The 23787-nt window shown below is 39.7% G+C and overlaps 1 protein-coding gene across 5 annotated transcripts in view; it reads left to right on the forward strand.

Annotated features, from left to right (window-relative positions):
• galnt1 (UDP-N-acetyl-alpha-D-galactosamine:polypeptide N-acetylgalactosaminyltransferase 1) overlaps positions 1-23787 on the forward strand; it is a 58257-nt gene that overhangs the window by 16966 nt on the left and 17504 nt on the right. For 3 of the 5 annotated variants that reach the window (XM_085422846.1, XM_085422848.1, XM_085422850.1), the window contains exons 2-4: positions 1026-1138; positions 16328-16467; positions 16563-16731. In XM_085422846.1, coding sequence (XP_085278972.1) covers positions 16329-16467; positions 16563-16731 — 308 coding nt within the window. In that variant the 5' untranslated portion in view covers positions 1026-1138; position 16328. Of the gene's footprint in view, positions 1-1025; positions 1139-16044; positions 16233-16327; positions 16468-16562; positions 16732-23787 lie in introns of all 5 variants that reach the window. The other 2 variants (XM_085422847.1, XM_085422849.1) reach the window with 1 other exon arrangement.

Below are 23787 nucleotides of genomic sequence, written 5' to 3' on the forward strand. Positions count from 1 at the left end.
GATAAAGTAAGAGAGAGATGAGGATTGATGACTCACCCAGAAGGAGACAGGCAGACACCTTTGGTGGCCACGACTCTTCTCATACTGAGGCATACCTGCACTGCAGCACAGCCTCCTCACACTCACTAATGCAGAAGTGTGTGGGCTGGCAGGAAGAGATTTATGGTATGGCTGCTTTTGTAATACAATTCCTCAATATACACATATACACACTGGCTGGCAATATGAGGCCCCAGTGGACCAGAATGATGACTTGGCTTTAAAGTAGGCCAAGCGCCGGATTGAAGGACACGCAGACCCGCATACACACAGGCCCACTCTGAGTCATATTCGCTCTCATCTCTGCTCTCTGTGGACTTTTCAAAAATAGCAGATTAATCCAGTGAAATGAGCAGTTCTGAGAATTCGTCAGTTGCCTATCCCTGCTTCCCTCCACCCCATCATCCCCATCATCCCTCTGTTTCCCCGCTTGCTTTTTTTTATCCTGCTGCAAAGCTGGCGGCGTCTTTGGTCATGTTTGACCTTTAGATTTCCGCTGGAAAGAGGAACGATGATTGGTTTATGACATAATAAAAAGAGATGCGGACCTTGGATGCCAATTTTTAATTGACTGAGAACTTTCCAAAGTCCACTATACTGGCACGTTTGACTGAATCTTGGCTCATTTGCATAATTTGCTGAGTGGGAGCTTGCCCTGTGAGATTGTGTCGCTAACTTTGTAATCTTGCAGGAAAGAATAGCACCGTTGTTGTACATGCAAAGACAAGAAGTGTGTTTTTGGCTTCCTGTGGTTTTTTCATAGATCAGAAAATGTCTCCTTTCCCAGGCATTTGAAAAAATACTCTCCCTATGTACGATGCATGAATTTTGAAAACAATAAATAAATGAAGAGCTGTTTTAAAGCATTTCCTTATTCTAGTTTCAAGATTGCACAAGAGTTTCCTCTAGCCAGCATGTTTGGTGTCTTTTAACATCCTTAGCACAATAAATATTTATTCTAAATTTATTTCTCTTTTCTCTTCAAGGAGCATGTATGAGTGACGAGCAAAAGAGGAAGTGGGATCTCTGAAGCTCCGCCCCCTCTACTGGTGGAGCACCCTGCACATCTGACCAGAGACCCCTTAACTCACTTTGAAAGGTACGAATTAAGGAATGGCTACACAAAGTGATGCAACAAAGAACAGTTAACACAACCGTTTTTGTAGATAGGGTTGTTCATATTGAAACCTAAAGGGCTGAGATTTTTTTTTATTGTACTGTGTATTGAACTGGATATATTAAACAAATTTACCGGTTCATGCATATGCAACTTTTTCTTTTTTTTTCTTTTACTGACCTCAGCTCCTCTATGGTGACCCTTTCTTTGTTTTAATAAGCCAGTCTATCTTCTGGCTGAAAAATCCAATTTCTTTAACAAGAGAAGTTCAGTGGATAAAATTCAGTCTAAATATAACCTTTTAACATCGCACCCCATATGATCCTGATGTATACTACAAACTAGATTTATTCACCTACGGGCAAAATCAAAATGTGTGCTTAAACTATTTTTGAGAAATTACATGTTACATTGTCAAACATAAACCTCAGCACCCCATTAACAGCAAAGTGCCTCTTTTGATTTTGTGTGCTGACCCTTTTGATTGCAAATTAGGCACATTTGCATTCACTTTGACTCAATTCTGGTGCTCATGTTGCATTTCTGCTGCCTTTGTCAAAGAGGTTAGCAAAGTGAAAGGCTTTCCATTGGAGAGGTGGGTCTGCCTTGTTGTTGCCTGAGTGAAGCGGGAGCGGTGCATGCAATTCTTTGTAAGCTTCATGGTGGGGTCCCCATTTATTAGCCTCATTCAGCTGTGCAATCATGTAGAAAGCCCAAGTTACAGCAGCTATATTTAACGAAGAATATACATATCTACACAGATAGATACTTTATTGATCTCACAAGGGAAGCTACATTGTTACCATAGCAGGATAGAAAAAAAAGGTATAGTTTGAAATAAATAAACAAAATAGTTAAAGTGCCACAGGCTCATTGTGAGGGCAAAGTCTTTATATATACAACAGTGATTAAAAAAACCAAAAAAATAAAAATGAGGTCAAGTTAAAGAAGAGTAAAAAGAAAGAATGAGAAATGAAGATATAACAAGAATAATGGCTAGAGTATTATTACAACTGTAAAATGCATGTAGGAGAGCACTGCTTCATCCGATCTCATATCACTTATTTCTCTCATTTTTTACTATCAGTAACTCATTAATGCGTCATAGAAACAGCTTGTAACAGTTATGTAACTGTCTCGTATTGTCTTCATATTTCAGACTTTGCTATGATCTATTGTTTATGCTCTGTGTGTTGAACCCTTGAACAAATCTATGCCATTGTCACACATTATTATACTAGCACACTATTTGTATACACAAGTTTAAGTATTCTAATTAAAGTGTTGTTAAACAATTGTTGAAAAACAAAAATTAAGGGTCATAGGTACATAAGTAAGGATTGAAATCACCGATTAGTTTGTAAATTGCTCCTGTTATCAATTTTGTGCCTATAAATGTGTCAAAACTAAAAGAAAGTCCCCAAAATAGTGACGCGTGTCTTTGCAGCACGTTGCTCTCTTTATGACTATTTACTGTCTGGTGGCTATGTGTGAAAAAGGGTAACGTGCTAAATACAGAGATGAGTAAAATCTGAAAATCCAAAGGCAAAATGTGTCATATTGTGTCAGTGTGGGAAGTTAATGTTAGCAGAAGTTTCATTTGCAACACTAGATTAGTGTTATTGGCTTCTGTGGTTCCCTGTTCCCCCCTGTTGCTGACATCCAGCAATGCCCTTCTCTAAAATTTACAAAGCTTTATTATATCTGATTTGTTACCATATTTGAAAAATCCAAACTACCTTTGGCACATAACTCTGTTGGGATGTTTCTTTGATCTTATCAGCTGCTGTAACAGCAACTATAAATCAACTTTTATCAAGCTTTTTCTGTTCCAGGAAATTCAGTTAATGTGAAGATTGCATTAGAGTTTTCTTAAGGAATTTTAAACGACACTTAAAGCGCTGCTGTGTTTGGTTCTAAAATGAGAATGAGAAAGTCAGAACACTGATCATCAATAATGCTAAAAATCGTAACAATGGCATAACGATGAAAAGAGGGTTGCAAAAGAACCATCAATGCAACATAATGCAAGGAATGCAATGCAACAATACAAAGTATTTTTCCTGATTCCTTGTTGTTGTTGTTTACTCTTGTATGTCTGTGTGCTTTATAATACAGATTAGAAATTGTGTAACACAACAGATACTTTAATGCAGTGAGGAATCAGAGCCTAGTTAACCTTTGATTTTTTGTTATTGTGTGTTACCTGGGGGGCAGCTAAACATATGTCTGCACATTGGTTTTTACACTGTGTATGTATGAAAATTGACCAGTAGCTCCACAAAAGTCCAAAGAATATGACAAATATATCACATATTATGTGCTGGGGAAATAGATATGCTGACATTGTACAGTCTATTAAGAAGTCATGCTTAATAGACAGCAATGCAGTTCTCTTCCAAGTAGCTTCAGATATAAACTTTAAAGACATTTTCTTTCCTTTTTTTTTTGCCTAAGGTACTGTAAGACGTTTTACAGATGAAAGCAGCCACAAAATTGCGAGGTTGCACTGTAACATAGTCTTAGAAATATTAAAATTTTTCATATTTTTATATGAAAAAAAAAAATCAAAGCATATTGTTAAAGTGGTTAGTAGGCAGAGAAATCCAGCTGTGCTGTCAGAGACTCGTTAATCCCTCCTGCTTGGCATGAGTTATAGTAGGAATAGCAGCAGCTGTAATAGTAGAAAAGAGCCGCAAACATACAGGGGAGACCAGACACACAAACCCACTGGGCCTAATGGTTCAGACTTTAAGTATTACAGGGTGATTAGGGAGTTTCTGTGTGAGTACGTGTTAACACCAATTAACACACAGCCTGCGATGATGTTTTAATTGTGTAAACTGTTGTATTATTTGTGCCAGCCAGTGTGATCAAAGCCTCCACTGTGTGTACCTTTGCATTTTTGCGAGGCAAGTGCAAAAAAGTTAATAGTTGTTAAAAGATCATTTACAGCATACTAACATCAAATGGACCACCAGGATGATGCAGTCATTTATGTGTTCTTAGGTGTGTTGTGATCAATTTATTTTAATACGTGTACAAAAAAAGCTCCACTCTCTTTCCAACCATCAGGGGAACACCCCTCGTGACAGTAATGCATATTGATTTTGGCCAAAAAGGCCCCAGTGATTGGAGATTGAAGTATTTAATTCCACTTTGCTTGTGAGCCAAGTTTTGCATTGGTAATCAATTTTAGCTGGGACTTTTACGCTGCCATGGGCAGTTCTCTCTGTACTCCTCTTTGTATTTTAAACTTATTTTTAGAACGTTTAACAATGTTTTATGTAAGTAGTAGGGATGAATCCTCTGCGATAATATGGGGAATACATTTTTATGGGATATAAAAGGCATCTATGTTCCTTAGTGAACACAACAACTTGACAAGAACAGGCATGTCTGACATAGAGAGCTGGATGGCAAACTCTGATTTTGTAAAAAGGAAGCTATTTCAACAAACTCCAAAAAAAAAAAAATTCTTTGCAAAATATACAAGAAAACTGTTCCTGATAAACGTGGAAACTAACTTGTTATATCACTTGGGGCAAAAAGACACCACCATGTAAAACCAGGGTATGAACGTACAGGAGGAGGAGATACTATCAGGTGGTGATGTGCAGGTTGTGTTATACTTTCACTTAGAATTACAGGGAAAACTCCACCACCAGTATTTGACTTATGCTGTGTCACTACTATTACGCTCTAATGCTGCTTCTGCTTTCACCTTGTGGCGAAAGATTCACACTTTGAATAAGGTAGTTTGTCTTCAATGACAGTAGCTCATTGGAAAAGAAGGATGGAAAACGTTTTATCAGCATTTTATTTGTCCAATATTGTCAGAATGATCATTATTGTAAAATTACTTTAAATATTGTAATATGATTTTTGAGGCTGTATCACAAACCCCAATAGATAGTTTAGATAGATGCTGCAGGTCCCTCAACTAACAGAATCAGCTGTTTTTCACTGTTATCCACCTATGCGAAGATTCACAAACCAAATTTGGCTGTGATATTAATTGTTATATTTTAAGAAGAACTGTTCTGCGGTGCCTCTTCCTCGGTTCATAGGCCAGCTTTCTTGTGTCACTGGTTCTCTGTGGCTAGACTGTGTCCGCTTAGTCTGTATTTCATCAGGAACTGTTTATGTTTTGCATTTCAGACAGTTTATGCTACTCTACCAATTTATATTCATGCTTTAGGGACAATTACAAATTGCATTTGATTTACCTATTGTTCTAGATACACATTTTTTTTATCACTTTAATAATTTAGTTTACTTTGATTTGTTTTTGGAGGAGATACAAACCCAGCCTCAGGGGGTCACAAGCTAATGCACTCCTAGTGCTGGTCCCAAGCCCAGATAAATGGGAGGGTTGCTCCAGGAAATCTTTGCCAAGTTAAACATGCAGATCCATCCACTGTGACAAACCCATGGGAAATAAGGGAGCATCCAAAAATACTTTCTTTGGTTATTGGAAGGCCATGTTGGTCTGAGGTTGAACAGTGTTGAGGTTTATTTCAGTAATGGTACGTTCTGACTAATACACTTCTGGGGGCTCCCCAAGGTTTAACGACTCACAGGTGTGGTCCCCTGAGAACTACATTTCTAAAGAGTGTTTTCTGCTTGCATTCCCAATGCCAGTAGGAATCCCAACATGATTAAATAGCCAGTTGGGAGTTGGCAGTTGGCATGGCTACAGCTAGGCTACAACCACAATAACAAGCCAGGGAGTACCATGATTGGAGGTGTGTCTTTGTTGTGTTTCATGGTTTAAAGTTAACAGTTGAGTTGGAAATGAGACATGCAACTGAAACCAATATAACTCAGCATTAAAAATGACTTATTTCTTTGTGTGCTAAGTTTACAGGTAGCTGTTAACTGTAGACAGAGGCTTCCTCCCTGTACTACTTACAAAAGCCAGTTAATAGATCATTTGTGCCTGCAGCTTATGTTGATCCGTGACCAAGGATTGTGTCCAAAAAATTATGCCAGATTTAATTTGCTTTGATTTTCATGTTGATGCCCCATGTAGTTTGAAGGAAGTGCTAAAGGTCTTTATGTCTTTAGAATTGTAAAAAAGGTTCCTTTGGTCCTTGTTCATTGTGACTTCAGGTGTTCTTTTTTCAGTGTTGCTAATCAGTGGGTATTACCTGGGATGTTTATTATGGACCTGCAGTTTTTTGCATGCAGAACTCTGATGGGTAGCTGACATCTAGTGATCTCTTAACAGCTGATGGTCCGTCCAAGACAGGTTTGACTTAACTTGGGAGATAGCTGAAGTTTCTGATTTTCTCCTAAATGCCAAAAATGCTTTTTGTTTCAGTGCATTCACTGCCAGATGATAGTTTACCAAAGCAGTGTTTTTAAACGCCAGGTACTGACTGCATTGGGTATTCCCTAATTTGAATTTCTATTTGTTTTCCTGGGATTTGGGCTTTTTTTCTAAGCTCATGATTTTAAATTCATTGTAGTTGACTGTCAATACTGCTGCCGGAGGCTGAAGTGCTGTTTTTGTCCCTGCTTTTTTTTTCTTCTTTCAATTTTTTCCCCTTCATTAGCCTCTTCCAATTTTTTTCCTGCTTTTATTACTGATATGAGCCCTGTTTGCTCAGGATCGGTATTACCAGCATAACTTGTCCGATTTAGAAATTACCCTCGCACATCTGTGTGGGAGGGACACCTAGCACAGGAAAAGCAAGGTCTGTGTTTAGTAGGGCTGCACGATTTTGCATAAAATGAGAATCACGATTTTTTGGCTTAGAATTGAGATCACGATTCTCTCACGATTTTCTTTTCCAGTATAAATATTTATTGCACTTATTAACTGCACATCAACTTCGTAACAGTTGAGACTGAACATAAAAACAATAAATAAACAAAAACAACAAATGTCTCACGTTTTGTTGTTGCTGCAACATGTTGTACTGCTTGAAATTCCGTCTCCACCGTTGCTCGACACTGCGTGTATAGAGCAGGTAGTGCAACAATAGAAAAATAGTTGCGGGACAGCACTGTGTAGCGTTTGTCTAGGGTGTTGATCATTTTCCTAAATCCCTCGTTTTGCACAGTGTTGATGGGAGCCATATCTTTGGTCAGGTGATAAGTGATAGCCTCCGTAATTTCTTTGTGCCTGCGGGAGTTCGACGGGTATAGGAAAGCGCTGTATAAGGTTCCCGTTATTGATGTTTGGGTGGTTGACCGGGACGGATTTTCTCCTGTCACTTTCTCCTCATCCCTGACGTGCTCTCCGTTGGTTTTCCCCTGCTAATTCACACGGCACAGCCTCTGTATCACGTGGTATAAGGCTCCGCCCTTGTCATTTGTTGAGAAGGAAGAGTGAGCGCTTGTTTTCATGCAGAGTACGTCCCGGATCAAAATGCGGTACAATCGTCGTCGTCTTTTTTTTTTTTTTTTTTTTTTTTTTTTAATCGTTGTCATTTGGAAATGAGATCGCACATAAGTATGAATCGAGATTGCGATTTTCTAACGATTAATCGTGCAGCCCTAGTGTTTAGCTTGAAATAACTAACATTATGATGCCCAAAGGGGAATTCACACGCTACCCAGCAGTATGTGAAATGGTTCAAGTCAGCCCCACCTTTACCTGCAGGAACATTAACATGAACCTGTTCATGCATCAATAACTAAAATCTAGTTGTCATCCAAAAACAAAGTAAACATCAGAGTGAAATGGGTTATTCTTCACAGCAATTGCTTTTATTTCTGGTGCTTTAAAACATTAATAATACTTAAACTTGTGAATCTTATTTTATATTTTGAATGCAGGCCTTTGACATTAAGCTTGAATAATGATATGAGTCCTCAGGCTTATATGTGGGCTATTTTTTGACAAATATTGATTGAAATCTGTCTGGCCCCTCGGTGAAGACTGAACTATTTATAGGTTGTCACATAAAACTGTTGAAAGATACTATCATATATATCAGCCATTCCATCCTACTTGAGAGGTTTCATCTTGACCTTTATGTGAATGACTTTCCATGCTGTGTTTAAAGAAGCAGAAAAGAAGTCTTGATAAAATACCAAACACACGCAAAAAAGATTTTCTTTAACATTAGAAATTATGGATTAGGATTATTGACAACCTCTGCATTCCTCATGTACTGATGGTCATTCGAATAAGACTTTACGTCGACTTAATTGTTTTCAAACGTCTACCTGCTGTGCTTATTCAGAGAATGTTTTAATTTAAACCCTCTAGCAAAATGGAATCGAAAGCCTTTCTAAAAATCAATAAAGCATGCAAAGATTTTACCATTGTTTTGTGGCGTACGTGCTGATTAATTAGAGTGTGTAGAGTGTAAATGTGGCCAGTAATACCGTGATTTGGTAAAAAGCCAATATGGGTTTGCTCAGGGGAATGTTTTCAATAAATAAGGCCAGGAACCAGGCATTGATAATACTGGGGGATTGACTCTGCTTACACAAGTGGCTTAGTAGTACGTGCGGTCTGATATTTCTCAGCTCTGTAGTGGGGATAAAAAAAGCCCCAGGCTCCACATCTCAGGAAAACAACCAGACTATAGAACTGTCGGGAGAATGAAACTAAACAACTGAAGCAGGGCCTGTTTCAGCTCAGCGCTGCTGTGTTTAAGCACGTCTATTGGCTTGATTTAGTTGTTGTTGTTGTGAGTGTTGTGAAATTGGAAATGTTGTGTCTGAGATGACGACAGTTAATCTTGACATCAGCTGATGTTGGGCACTCCTTTTCTGTACTCAGGTTAATCTTAATTATTAGATGGTCTGTGGAAATCATGAAATGTTCTCTAAGTGGCACCTTTTTCTTTTAGTGAGGTGACTTTCATGCTGAAATGCCGCGACGCTCACAACCATCACTGCAAAGAGAATAGCACCATTTTGATTTTGGTGTATTGATTTCTTTTAGATCGTTACTAATATCAGTATTTAGGCCAAAGCAAGGCCATTATCAATAATGCTGTTCAACCATATGTTATATATCATCTGTGACATCAACAAGGCATTTTCACCCAGAGAACTGCTGCTCACTCAATCTTTTCTCTTTTTCAGACCATTATTTGTAAACCCCACATGGTTTAGTGGGAAAATCCCAATAGATTACTGTTAAAGCAGGTATACCTAATGAAATGGCCGGTGAGTGTATATAAATAATAATAATTATTATTATTTTAAGCCCCTTTCAAAACAAAGATCACACATGAGTAAAAAAAATAAATAAATAACAAAACAATGAACAATAATGTCCACCAAGTTAAAATCATTAAGGATTCACGTGACATGTGGAAGACAATCAGAGTGAGTAAGCCAGTTTGCGGAGCTGCTTTAAAAAACGGATTGAATAAAATAATAAAAGAGTTTTTCTAAATAAACACCTAACACTGATCATTGAGACCCATTCAAATTTAAAATATATTAGTCTGAATGAAAAAAAAATTAAAAACTGAGAAAAAATGTAGAACATAAATCGGTAATCAATCCCAGAGCCTCGCTCATAACCTATTAATAACGCAGTCCTGTCCACCTGCAGAGCAGCTGCCTGACTCCTGACATGCTACATTAATAGAAAGTTGAACCTGTTTTAGTGCCTTAGAGTTTGTAGCTCTTAGTTCAGAAACTAGTTTAGCTAACTTTGCATGTATTTTCCGCTGGAGCAGAGAGCATCTACGCAGCAAACAGGATTGAGTTGACCTCCTCTGCCCTTTTCTGACACTGTTTCCATCCCCCTTATCTATTTCCACTGATGCAGCTAAGAGCATGTCGTGATTCGACGGGGAAAATGATATCTTGACTCATGGGGGATTTTTAAGTGATGATTGAATTCTTCGAGCTCTACAGGCTTGCACTAATATTAACTAAAACACTGTCACCAATGAATCTTGTGGTTAATTAATTATAGATTGCAGCCTAAACAAATTCTTTGTGTGTGTGTGTATGTGTGTGTGTTCTGGGTTGTTCATTAAAGTGTCTTGGATTTTGCATTAGTCTGAATCATACAATGTAGCCTGTAACTCATGGTGAAGAGAGCAACATGCCAAAGAGGTACAGTGCTCGGTATGTTTTTTAAGTCCACTGTCAGATGGGCAGAGCGTGTATTTTCTCTCCCTTTTTTTTTTTGTTAACTGATGGCAGGTCTCTTTCACTCTCTCTCAGTCGTGTCCCAGTCCTTGGGTTTTTTATTTCCTCGACGGGATCAGTCTATATTCTGCAGTCAAGGTTATGATCTGGATATTAAGCGAACCCAGCTGATTTGCCTCAGGCGACTGTGTACTCCTTAGAGAAGCATGAAGACGGGGCTTCAGGCCACCGTGTTCTGTTTCTATTTCCCTCCCCTAATGTTAGCCTGAGCCTTGTTCTGCTCCAATTGAGATGCATTACGACTGTTCAGAAAGTCAGCGCTCCCATCAGCGTTGTCTTGGAAACTGTTGAGCTTATCAAGCCTATATGACCCAAGGACAACTCGTACACCTGAATAGCACCGTCTCTGGTTTTCCTCTTAAGGAAGCTTCAAAAAGGCAGCATGTTTTAGACACTTTTAGAAACAAAATACACCTGGTTGTATATTATGATTTTTAAAAAACAAAACAAAACAAAACTGCTATACAGAGGGTCCACATTTGTCGTTTAACATATTTAGCAGGACAAACTTTGTGTTTATTAGTAACACTCATCATCTCTTTCATTTGCCCTCAGTCACGTACAGTATTATCTCCCTGCCTTCCTCTGAATATTCTTTTATACATATAAACATGAAATCCCTAGAAGGGAGGATCCTCGCTCGCAGTCATAAATTCTAAAGCGAGTGAAGTGCTGGATCCTCTTGCTGAGTTTTTCCAAATGGTTGTGAGAAATAGTGGTTGTGCAATCTCTAAAGGGGGATTAAGCCTGTGGAGAAAAGGAGAGGAGGGGAAGATGAAGAGAGACACAGAGAAGGATGTGAAGGAGGAAATTGTGTTTTTGTAGGGAAGTAGTGATGGCAACCGCTATTGAAAGGAGAAAACATCACTAAGAGAGAAACGGGAGGGAGTGGGGGTGGGGCGGCTGGGAACGAGAGTGCATGATGACCAGGATGGAGGTTTAAAAGAAAGATGGAGGAAGTGCAGTATGCTAATGGCTTAATAAGAACAATGGAGAGTTGTGGGTCTGTTTAACGTCATATGAAACCAGGCTGTTTAAAAGAGACTTCAAAGAGACTAGCACCCAACATAAACTAAACTGACAGACACTCACACAGAGAGGCAGAGCCCAGAGCACCAGGGAGACCGGAGGTGTCCTCTGCCATGCCTGATTAGAAATACAGTGAGTGGAGAGGCATGGCTGAGAGACAGCAGTAAGCAGGAGTGTGTGCGTGCGCGTGCTTTTATTTAATGTATCTGTTGCTTGAAGCACTGCGGTCTACATTCTCTGTGATCAAATGGCATCTCCGGAAAGAAGCTGACATCCATCCGACAGCATTTTTGACATGATGCTGTGAACAGGAATATGTAAGTTTTTCTGTGATGGAAAGCTCCGATGTTGGTGTCCTTATTCATATAAGAGCTCTGCTATGTATGTGTTGCACCAGAAACGGTGAAGAGAGAAGTATATCCAAGATTCTGCTACATTGTGTGGTTTTGTGTTGTTGTTTCATAAAGGTCAAGCAAGGCCGACGCAGTCTAGCAGCTGTCAGTGAAACAGAAAGGACGGAGATTGCAGCGCGAGTACTGAAATTCAGCCTTCCTGCTAGTCCTGGAATTTGAACAAGTTTGAGAGGACGGAAAAAAGTGAGAAAAACAGTCTGGTAAATTCCTTCAGGATATCCGGGGGAATCTGAATTTTCCAAATCGTTATTTTCCAGGAATCTACTAGGAACGATTTTATAACTGGCATGTTTTGTTTTATGATGGTTTTCAGTCCAAATTGTGACAAAAGACCAAGCTGGGTTTGAGTTTAAAGTGCATTACAGATGTGGTCGGGTCCTGCACTGTGGCTTACAGGAAAAAACAACAGAAGATAACATCAACGGTAAAGCAAATGTGAGAGCTATAAAGAGATACAATAACACATCCTATAGCATGGTGATTTTGTAAGTGCGCTCAGCTTTTTCACCAATATCGCTGCACAAACCTCTAGCACCTCTGCTGTGAACCATAACTAATGTTAGTAATGTGAACATACTGCACAGTTCAACACTCAGTACGGTAGCAGCTTTACAGAACGCAGCAACCCCTGTAGCTCTCCTTCAGTCACGCATGAGTGCAGACTGCCAGATGCCACAATGATCACCTATTAAACATTAGTTTCTTGTATAACTGTATATAAAGATGTTAGGGACAATAGCAAGACTGTATATAAAAGATAGACCTGGAGATGATTTTGAAGTCTTGGGTTTGGCATTTTGCCCATTGTGTCTTTGGCGTTTTGGAGCCAGTTAAAAGAGAATGTAATGAATGATTATGTTATTATGGTAACTAATGCTAGAAAGGTTTTTTGCATCCACACTCACATATGTGTGCTAATTAGTTTTAACATCTTACTATAATACAAAAAATCTGTGCAAACAAATTTGCCACACAGATGCATTGTAGGCCCCTTGACGAGCTTTATCCATATCAGACATCATGGTGTCATTATGTGTCCTAGCAACCACTAGGCTAAAGTGGCCCATTTTTAGCATGCAGACCTTATCTAAGCGACCATCTAAAGTATATCAGTCTGCAGAGAGCATGAACAGGTCAAACTGTACAGTAGTGTGAGTAAAACAAAACTAAAAGATTCTCACACTCTAAATGGTTCTATTTCCCGCTGTCAGAGAAGTGCGGTAAATTTGCTTTAACACCACAAACATGATCTAGAAGTCCAGTTCTGTTACTTGATTAGCTGCAGTCGATTAGCCCGTCAGTAGCCACCAGTAACTAAAGGCAGCCACTGCATTAATTATGACTTAATTAGACCCTAATGGAACATAATTTGTTGGTTATGTAAAGATTCGCTTCCTGTACACATGCTGCCTTTTCAAAGAAAAGTAACGGAGACCAAACATTTTCTTTGTACCAGATTGTAAAGATGTTTATTTCTGGTATAGCTCTGGAGGTTTTAACATCCAAAGAGCTTCACTTCCTGGTTTGAGTATTTGTTTTTTCATCCCAGGTCAGGAAGTTTCCATTTGATGACAATTAAACAGTTTTTATTTGTTATATTACCGGTAATATTTTTCTATCATTCATACAGAAATACGACATTTACATTTTTATTCACATTCACATTTTTTCTGCTGTTTAGTGGCAATATTTAAAACACAGTTATTTTTCTACGTCTTAAAGTAGTCCTTCACAAATATGATAGATTAAACAGTAATGATATACACAAAACGTATTTGTCTGAAGTGTGTTTTATGTATAAATATCTATGATTTACACATCTATGTTAAGCTCTATGTTACTAGCTTACAATATCCCACTTACTATATCCTCACAAGAGAGTTTCCCTGAACTTGCTTTTCCCCTACAGATATTAAAAACAGATGTTTAATGTTTATTTTAAAATGTTTTTATTTCTTATTTTAAAAAAAATCTTGTAATTAATATTTATTTTGTGTGTCTGATGTTATCTAACGGAGCTGCAGAAGTGATGGTCAGGAAATGTTTCTAAAGGCTGATATGAGGTGGTTTGCAATAAGTGCTTTGTTTTCTTTTATACCTTACTCAAACTGAAACTGGTCGAGTGGCTAAGTGGGAACGTATAAACTGATGTAACATGTTACATTTTAACCTTGTCAAAAGTTGGTGGTGGTGCAGCAGTTCAATAGATTTCATTGGATGTTTTTTTCTCTCCCCAGGGGGTGAGAGATCACAGTTAAGCATGTATGTGCTGGTGGATGGATGCCCTGCACCAATTTTTTTTTCTTTCGCGTGTGAACCTGAGAGATAAAATCTTGCAAAGTTACAAAACGCTGTGAAGTAGAAGACAAGCTGACAAGACCTTTTTAAATTTACGCCTCCAGTTGAGTCAGCTTTTAATCCGAGAACAGTAATTTGCCCAACTCTGCTGGAGAGTACATTAGTGATGATTATTGATAAGATTTCATCAATACCAGTGTCATTATTGATTCTGCTAATAGGCCTTATTCTTTATCTATTTGCTTATCTATTCGTTATCAATTTTCTGTGTGAGGAAAAGGCCCACAAATGTTTTATTATTTGAAACAGAAGCAGGATAAAAACGGCTTTCATGTGTGCACTGCTCTGAGTCTGATGCCATAATTTCTTACTCTGGAGCTGCATCTGATAGATTAGATATTCTAGTTCTCGAATCCCATCCCTGGACTACATATATGCACATCATATACGGAGAGTACAGCTCTAACCTGAACACTAAAACTACTTGACTCACAGGAACAGAAGTCTGAGGAAAGACAAACAGTTAAATCTTCCCTCTTGTTTTCTGCTGTACACGGCACTTTGTGCTTCCAGAATCCTATCAGGTGGAATTTAGAAACGCTGCTCTGCAGTTCTCTTATTTCCCTGGCTGCTAAGCAAACCTAAACTAAGCTAAGCTAAGCTAGCTGTGCACAAACATCGTTTTTTTCCCTCCCGGGGGCACGAGAGAAATCACCGTGGCCAAATTAATTTTCTCCCTTCTGCTTGTGCTGCTGCAACCTGAGGGATCATTGAGGCAGAGAATCAGCCAAAGAGAAGGGAGATGGTGCTGAAGGAGAGAAGGAAAGGGGAGCAGTGGAATTTTAATGTGGCTGTGTCTTGTCTCTTGCTGCCTGCCAACGAAAAGCAATTACTATCATAGCTCCCCTCTCTGCTGTGTGTGTGTGTGTGTGTGTCCGTGTGTGTGTGTGTTTGTGCTTACCTTTGAGTGGGTGTCTGACTGCACTTTAGAACACAGGGATTTGGTATGTTAAATGTACAAAGGGTAGATTGGCTCATATCCTGCAGGGTATTTGGGAACACTGATATACTAGATGGTTGTTGTGTAGAACTGGACAGTAGTTAGAGTGTTGTTTAGATATCGTAAAACATTGGTTTTTAAACTTTTTGTGCCCAAAGGGCAAGACAGATTTTCAAGTCACACCTGTATAACAGCCTCTGAGTGTCATCTGAGATGTCATCAGTTCTTTTGATTGCATTTTTTTGCACCACCTGGACCTACCATACAACACCTGTAATATTCTAAAAGAATGTGTCACAAGGTCCTCTGGAATGCAACTTGCCTCCAACACCTTATCAGACACGTTCCCGCAATCCAACAAACAGTTTAGCTTCCTTTGGTTCAAATCCAGCTCTCTTTTTGAAGCGGGCCAAGCGACTCTCAAAAGGGATGTTTGGTTTCCAAGTGCCTCCTTAACTTGCTTGGCATGTCAACCTTAGCCAACTTCTTCTAACAGATGACGCACGCAGGCCAGAGGGCAGGGGGTTGACACAATGAAGCTATAAGATGGCCAGCTTACAGGACACCATCTACATGCAGTTTTCATTTTTCCCTTTTGTTTAGCTGTGGGGTCCTTGGCATTGGTTAGTTGTGGCTAGCTTGCCATAAAAATGAATTCCCCCCCCCCTTGCTGTCAGGTTTTGATGTGTCAAATATTTGTAATATGCACCATCTAGAAACTGTACAAACAGACTTTTCTGGGATTTTGTTTTTTAGTTTATTTTTTAGTGGATAGAATTTGTCAACACACAGGAAATTAAAAATTCATTTGTTTGTCTTTGTGCAGTTGTGTAATGCAATATTTATGTATGGTTGTCACAAAATCCCAAGGCACACTTGGACTTAGTACACTGATGTTCTTTGGCAGCCCCATTCTGGAACCACTGCCTTTAAAAAACAAAAAACAAAATCGACTCTATAAACAATTATAAACGTTCATTGTTCTTAGATTTATTGCTTTGTTTCTCCAGTAAGACAGGAGTCCGTCATTTTGAGAATCTCACTGAGTGTAGAGACGACCACTTAGAGGGGCCCTGATAAAAAGCTTGACAGATAGGAGACAGGAGTCAGGCAGACTGATGGACAGGTGGAAGTGTTTCCAGCACTCTGAGGCTCAGAGCTGCAGGAAGGCTAAACGCTGAGTGGACTGAGTAGAAAGGTGGGAAAGATATGAGAAGAGTTGCCTCCTCTACCATGCTTTCAAAGAAACCCTCTGATGGTAACTACCCCCCACTTCTCACTCTACATTTTCAGGATGCGGAGGTTCGCCTACTGTAAGGTGGTTTTGGCCACTTCTCTGGTCTGGGTGATGCTGGACATGTTCATTCTGCTCTACTTCAGCGAGTGCAACAAGTGTGATGACAAGAAGCCGAGAGGACTGCCCGGGAGAGACGGTGAGGGTGTATCACCACACAAACCCATACACAGACACATTTTTATGGCACTGTCAAGCATCAAGTTTGAAAAGCTGAATATGTATCCTCTGTAGACACCATGTCCAGACCACGAGATGGGCCTGGTGAAGGAGGGAAACCTGTGGTGATCCCTAAAGAGCAGCAGGAGAAAATGAAGGAAATGTTTAAGATCAACCAGTTCAACCTCATGGCCTCGGAGATGATTGCTCTCAATCGTTCGCTGCCTGACGTCCGCCTAGAAGGGTGAGCTGCCTCTCCCAGCAACAAGTCCTGTGTTTTGTCATGATAATAACAATAATACATCTTTTATTAGTGTTATTGTTTTTAAATGGCATGACCTATACAGTATAGCAAAATTAGGTAAACTTTAGATAGGAGATTTAAAGAAATGTCTAGTAAAAATGTCATATCTTAAAATGGAATAACATACAAAAATAAATGTAGGTTAGAAGCACCTCTGAGTATTCATTAGGAAGTTATTAAACTTTGATACTCGGAGAGCAGAGAGGGTGTGGTGCCCTCAAAGATCTCAAGGGAATTTGAACTTCCTGAAAAACAGTCAGGAGTTCCTAATTCGGTATTCATATTGTATGAAGCAGGGCCTAAATATCCTCTTTGTGTTATGTTGTGTAGTAAGTATAAACATAAATCATTATATGTTAATATTAATAACAGGAAATTGTACATGTCAAATCTATCCAGTGCCACCTAAACATCGCACAGACAGCAGAATGTTTTCCAAAGATGTATGATGTTTGGGTTTTGTTTGGGTTTTTTTGTGGTGTTCACAAAGCTTCCCACAATTCATATTATTATTTTCTTTCCAGTTTCAACCAGCTTCTGTTTTTCCTTTTTGCAAATCATTTGAAAATGGTTTTCATGGAAAAAAAACATTTAAAAGACAAATGTTTTTGGAGAGCTTTCACACTGTGTTAAAACAAACTCTGCTGAGCACCATTTGTGTTGGTTTCAAAACTGCCAGTTGAGCTCTGGTGAGAATCAGTGTGCAGGATTTCATGACAGTAGATACGGTCATGTGAAAAGGAAAGTTTACACACGGCTCTGTGATTAAATGGCTTATAGGACCACCTTTAGTTGTAGTAACTGGAAGTAATCAGTTTTTCTATGACTGTATAGGTTTCTCACATCAGTGTTTAAGAATTATTGCCCACAATGTTGCTTCAGTTCATTGATGTTTGTGAGGGTTTTTTCACAGCTGTCTTAAGGCCCCACCACTGCATTTCAGTCAGGTTGAGGTCTGGACTCTGACTTGATCATTTCAGCACCATGATCCTTTTTTTAATGCTGCTCTATTGTAGATTTGTTGCTGTTTTTGGATCATTGTCCTTTAGCCTGACCCAATTTGGGACAAGTTTTATCTATCACACAGATGTCCTCACATTTAACTCTAGGTTACTCAGTGACTGCAAGGTGCTCAGGTCGGTTAAAGCAAAACAAGCCCAGCTGTGCTGATAGTTGCTGATGTGCTCTGTTTGGTTTTCAACAACATAACGTGACCATTATGGTCAAACATCTCCTCATTTGGTTTGCCTGTTGAAAAGATATTGTTCCAAAACAATTGTGTGGGTTTTTTTCTCTCAGATGCAACTTTGCAAAATTACCATATTTCCCGGACTACAAAGCGCACCTGAATATTAGCCACACAAGCTAAAATCAGGGGAAAATCCTGTTTTGTACATACATTAGCCGCACCTGACTAAAAGCCGCAGGTGTTTCAATGTTGACTTATCATATGTAAGAGAATATGCACAAAGGGAATTGTCAGGAAAGAGATGGCTGTTTGGAGACACACCCCTTTTTTTTAATATTTTGAAAAACAAGTTATGGGTACATATTTGCATAACTTTTTAGGTATATGTACAAGTAGCGGTAATTACAAGTAGGAAACATGTACTGTGCTTCATAAATGAGTAACAAATGTAGTACATAACAATAACCTACAGCACACCAGAAAAATAGATTCAGACTACCTTTTAGGCTCAGGTGCAGCGACACGGCTTTAACAAGAAGAAAAGTCAGTCATTCACCACCATCTTCCTGCGCACTAAAACCACCAAAGTCCTCTTCTCCAGTGTCGGATACGAACAGGCTCAGGATGCCTACGTCCTCCACTCTCCGCTTCTCTCCTTCGTTGTCACTTTCAAAACAAAAGAAATCCTCGTTGTCAGTGTCAGAGTCGAACACCCTCAGAAGGGCCGTGGCGGTGTCCTCCTCTTCATCATGCAGCAGTCCAGCCCTTCGAAATCCGTTGGTGATCATGGATGTTTTCACACTTTTCCACGCTGTCAGAATCCACCGGTGGAGTTGAGCATAACTTGCTTTTCGCAAGTTTATCGCCGCTCGTCATCCACGACTCCCGCTGAACGCATAGCGCTACTTTGAAGTTTGTTTTTCACGCTACTTGTACAGCACTATGTTGCCTGGCGGATGGACATGTGACCAACATACCACTCTTGAACCCCGATACTGTGTGTCTGATCACATGCCCTTCCGCCAGGCAACGTAGTGCCGTACAACAGCGGAACAAACAAAACAAATCGTCTTACGATATGACAAAAATCATGGACAATCCACAGAAAAGCCGCACCTGACTAAAAGCCGCAGGGTTCAAAGCTTGTGCAAAAAGTAGCGGCTTATAGCCCGACAATTACGGTAAGCCATGCTGCAATGTTCCCTTTAAAGAGAAGCAGCTTTCTCCTGGGAACTAAATAAGCCATACTTATTTAGTCTTTTAGTAATTGTGCTGTCATGAACTTTAACATTCAGTATGCTAACTGAGGCCTGGAGAGTCTGAGATGAAACTCTTGGGTTTTTGCCAGTTTCTCTGAGCACTGGCACAGTTTGACCTTGGGGTGAATTGGCTGGGTATCCAGTCCTGGGAACATTGTACACACCTGAATGCTCCAGATCAACAACTCGAGTTGCTCACACTCACACTTGCTGATGATCAGTTAATCAAGTGCACCCATCTGCTATTTACACTCTTAATTCCTATGGAAGCAGTGAGGGTGTACCTAGTTCTTCACAGGATTGCGTGTGAATACCTGTGAAAATGTTCTTTTTGGGACTGCATGTGGTTTTAGAGCGATTCATTCATTCAAGGCTGCTGTTAAATCCAGCTGATGGTAAAGTGCTACCAGAACAGTTTTCATTAGCACATCACACAGGGATTTTTGTCTGATTGCTCACGGTCACAAAGAAGTAAAGCAGAGCCGTGCTTGTGTTTATTATATGTGTTGTAAAACTGCTTGACATAGCCAACCTAACAGTAATTGTGTCTTAATATTGCAATCAGTGAATGAAAGCACCATTCTGAGCACCTTTATTCTGCAAGGTTTCTGTAAAGTCATGAATGAACATGTGGTGACTGTGGGCAGTCATATTTACACAATTGCTGCCCATAAATAAATCCTAAACCCTGTCACAACAGCTAAAGCATCATTTTAGTGATGTAATGTTTTTTTCAACAACACTTTTATAATATAAGTTATGTGTGTAATTCATATATCATGTGAGCAGAATTTCAATGTTGACTGTGTCTGTGTGTGAGTGCAAGCGGTTTTAGGTTGAAGGTTGTTCAGTCTTCAGACAGGCAGACGATGTGCATCCAGCCAACAGCTGAAAAGATATGTCAAGGTTAGCTCAGGGAGGTGGAAAGCAGCCCCCCACCCCCCGTCTTTTTTTTTTTTTTTTTGCTTCAGTAGAGGAACATGCATCAGAAATGAAGGTTTTTGGAGCGATGGAGAGGAAGACTGACTGAGAGGCGCAACAGTGACAGGAAGGGGCACATGCACAGTAGACAGGCAGGAGAGTAAGAGGACCTTGATCCGTGAAATGGGTTTTAGTCTTTGAGCGAGAGTTGATTACTAGGTGTGTTTTCACTCAGCCTTCCCCCCGTCTATCTGCTTTTCCAATTAGTAGATAAGACGGAGTCAATATCGTGCAAGGGAACGTGTGGCTGCGTGTGTGTAGGAGTGCATGCATTTGTGTCTATTTCACTGCGTATTTGTGTGTGGATCAGCAAGTTTAGGGAAACTGGCTGAATTCATCACAAATGAGGTTGTCATTAGCTGATACTTTAAAGGGGGGAAAACTCACTTATGGTTTTTTAAGGCCCGAGCACTAACAGTGCGAAGGCCATATTGTAATTAATTTGTTGCATTATTATGTTTCTGTCAAATGAATCTGGGGATTTTACTTTAATAAACTCCTCATAGTTTAATGTAATCATCTTCATATTTGATCAGTCTTGAACTAAAGACTTTGGTCATGCTAAATTGTGAAGCTTTTGACTTTCTTTTGATTGCCGTGTCCGTGATGCAGTGGTGAGTTTTAGTCATTCAGCATTAAATTTTAATGTGTAATTCACACATAAATTGTCCAACTAGCCCCAAGCTTGACGTGATTTATAAGAGTTCATATATGACAGTATTTAACATGTTTTACACTCTAATCGAGGCAGGATCAGCGCATTAAATGTTGACCAGATAACCCTCAAAGAGTTGATGTTACGTTATTATGAGGGCTGTGAGTTTTTATTAAATGGTGGATCCGCTGGTGGCATTCCAGACTTTGATGTGCTGCCACGAGGAGCCAAAATAGTATAACTGAAATAGCTTTTGTTCAGTCTGTTCCAAACTTGACACTTAATAAGATTCAGACATCTATATCCCAATAGTCAATGATATTTTGAGCACCAGCTAGTGGGAACAGGAAATGTCAATTTTACTTTGATGAACTCCTCACAGGTTCACCATATTCACCTGAAAGGTTCTGCGAGTAAACTTCAAGTCTTCAGTTCAGCTCAGCTTTATTTCCATAGCACCAAATCACAATAGTTACATCAAGGCGCTTAAAGCCTTGATTATGCTTTAGTGTGAAGATTATGGCAGTCCACCCTAGGGCCATGGAAATTCTCCATGAATCACCTTTCGTGCAGTTTATATTTAATGGCTTTTACACATCAGTGTGGCAAAATGGCTGTTTTGTGCCACCTACAATATTTCAGTGAAGCCACCCCAGCACCATATTTAATCTGCATTTATGTTGTTTTGTCTTAAGATAGACAAAAAGCCTGGAGCTTTGAGCCATACCTTAGGCCCAACAGGAAGTCAGGCATTTTCAATGTAACATGCAGTCTTGGCAGAATTATGACCATTTTCTTGTCTTGGACTTTAACAAACTTGTGCAAGAGATTTAATTTGATGAGCTTTATAGTTTGTCAGGTCACTCTAAAGGGCACCATGTAGTCGGCCAAGGAAATGATCTGGATCTTTTTTGTGCAGCAGGCCTTATGACATCCACACGCCCCGGCCGAAGATCGCTACTTTCTGACGTTATGGTCACGCCTGTGTGTGTGTAATTCTATATGTGTCTGGGTGGATTTACAGTATGTGAAAATACTTTTCATGACCACACCTTTCAGAAAAGCTTTTTTTTTTTGGTGATGACTACATTGTTGTTTTTGTTGTTTTTTGAGAATGCAGACTTTTATTGGTGTGTGTGTGTGTAATGTTGCAACAATAATGCTGTTTAATTAAAGCCAGCGCGCACGCCCATGTTTAAATATCCCCACAATTCCCTGCTTGAAGACGCAGCCTGTAACTCATTAGCTTGCTTTGCCGTTGCCAAATGTTGCTCCGCCACCCTGACTGTTCGAGTGCACAGGGCTCCCTACAATTGCTCTTTAAAAAAAAAAATGCTAATACAAATAAACATGTTTGCAACTGGCTGTGTATAGACACACGGTCTTCTTTTTCCTCTGCTACACACCAAAGATCATGCCTTAACTCATGTTTTTTTCATGTGAGCGAGAAATAATGAGCCGCCTTAGAAAAACATTAAAAGACTCAAAGGCTGTCTCTGTTTTTTACAGTGAATCATCTTGTGTGCTCATCGACCTCCCTATTTTCGAGCATACGAACATGCACACCCCAAACACTGAGAATTACTTCGTGTTTTTAACGTGCTCCACGGGCAGCTGCAGGAGAGAATACACTCTTGACCTCCTCTCCTCTGTCGCTCTTGCATTCCTTGAGTCAGAATCAACCGCAGAGAGAGCGAGGAAGCATTCCAGCGCTCAGGATGATCACAAGCAGGAGGGGGAGTTATAAAGATGGAGGAAATCAGATCCTATTCCATTTGGCTCTTGTAAGAGCTGAATTTGTTAGAGGAAGGATGTCGGGCTGCTTTCAGTTTCGTCCTCCAACACTTAGAAAACACTTAGAGTGTGAGACAGTTTTATATCGGGCTTGCATGCAGGTGTCATGGCAGGCTACGATTTTTGCTTGACCTACAGATGTGTGTACAGATGATTCGGTCTGCTCTAACTCTAACCAGGTGACCCACAAACCCATACTTAATATATGTTATTCACAGGGATTTTCGTGGAACATGTTGCTTAATTTTGGTAAACATAAACCTGTAAAGAAATTACTTAAAAAAAGAATATTGTATGTAGTATGAATAGGTAGTCCTCTATGCAGCATTTACTGTAGTCTGTGTAACACTGAAGTAAAGCAGTCAAGGCCAGCAGTAAGGAGTTTTAATGTGACCCCTAAACTGATTTTGATGGTTTTTATAAACTCAAGGCAACCTAAAACATAGTGGAAGAATTTCTGGAAATTCATTTTAAACGTTTATTTGTAGGAGCGGGTATCTGTGCTGCTTTACAGCTAGTGCAATAAAACGTTATGAGCAAATAAAGGCAGCTACAGTGAAGAGACCGTGTTGGAGTAGCTACATCAAGCAAGAAGGCTGACAAGAAGACATCGGAAGGCTGATTTTCATACTGAACTGAAATCAACCTTGAAATTGTCAGATTTATTTAAACGGTGCAAACTTAGTGCCTAAATCCTAAAGCGTCAGACATACAGGCCAGAACTCAGCCGACAAAAGGTCCAATCCAGGGGACTGGATTGCTTTGCGAACTGGAAATTGCAGATGAGAATAACTTTTTATTGTTTTGCACCAGGAAGTATTTTGTCATAAATCATTAGAAATGGATCAAGTCTTGAGGGAGATTGTCTGAACTGTTAATTTAATTGGAGCCAGAGGTCTGAATCATCATCAGTTTTACAGCCTGACAAAGACATTACCTATGGCCTGCCATGCCGCACTGAAGCGGGATGCTTCAGCCAAGGAGCCGTGCCCACACATTATTTTGATTTACGACAGGAGCGTTTCTTTGTAATGACAGTGGACTGACTGAACGTGAATCATCTGTTTTATAGCTGGATGGTTCATTAAGTGTGAGCCTTTTCAAAATATGTTTGGACT

This window comes from Rhamphochromis longiceps, linkage group LG11 (genome assembly GCF_057381845.1).
Source record: "Rhamphochromis longiceps isolate RC_006_pf linkage group LG11, R_longiceps_female_GT1.1, whole genome shotgun sequence".
NCBI lineage: Eukaryota > Metazoa > Chordata > Actinopteri > Cichliformes > Cichlidae > Rhamphochromis > Rhamphochromis longiceps.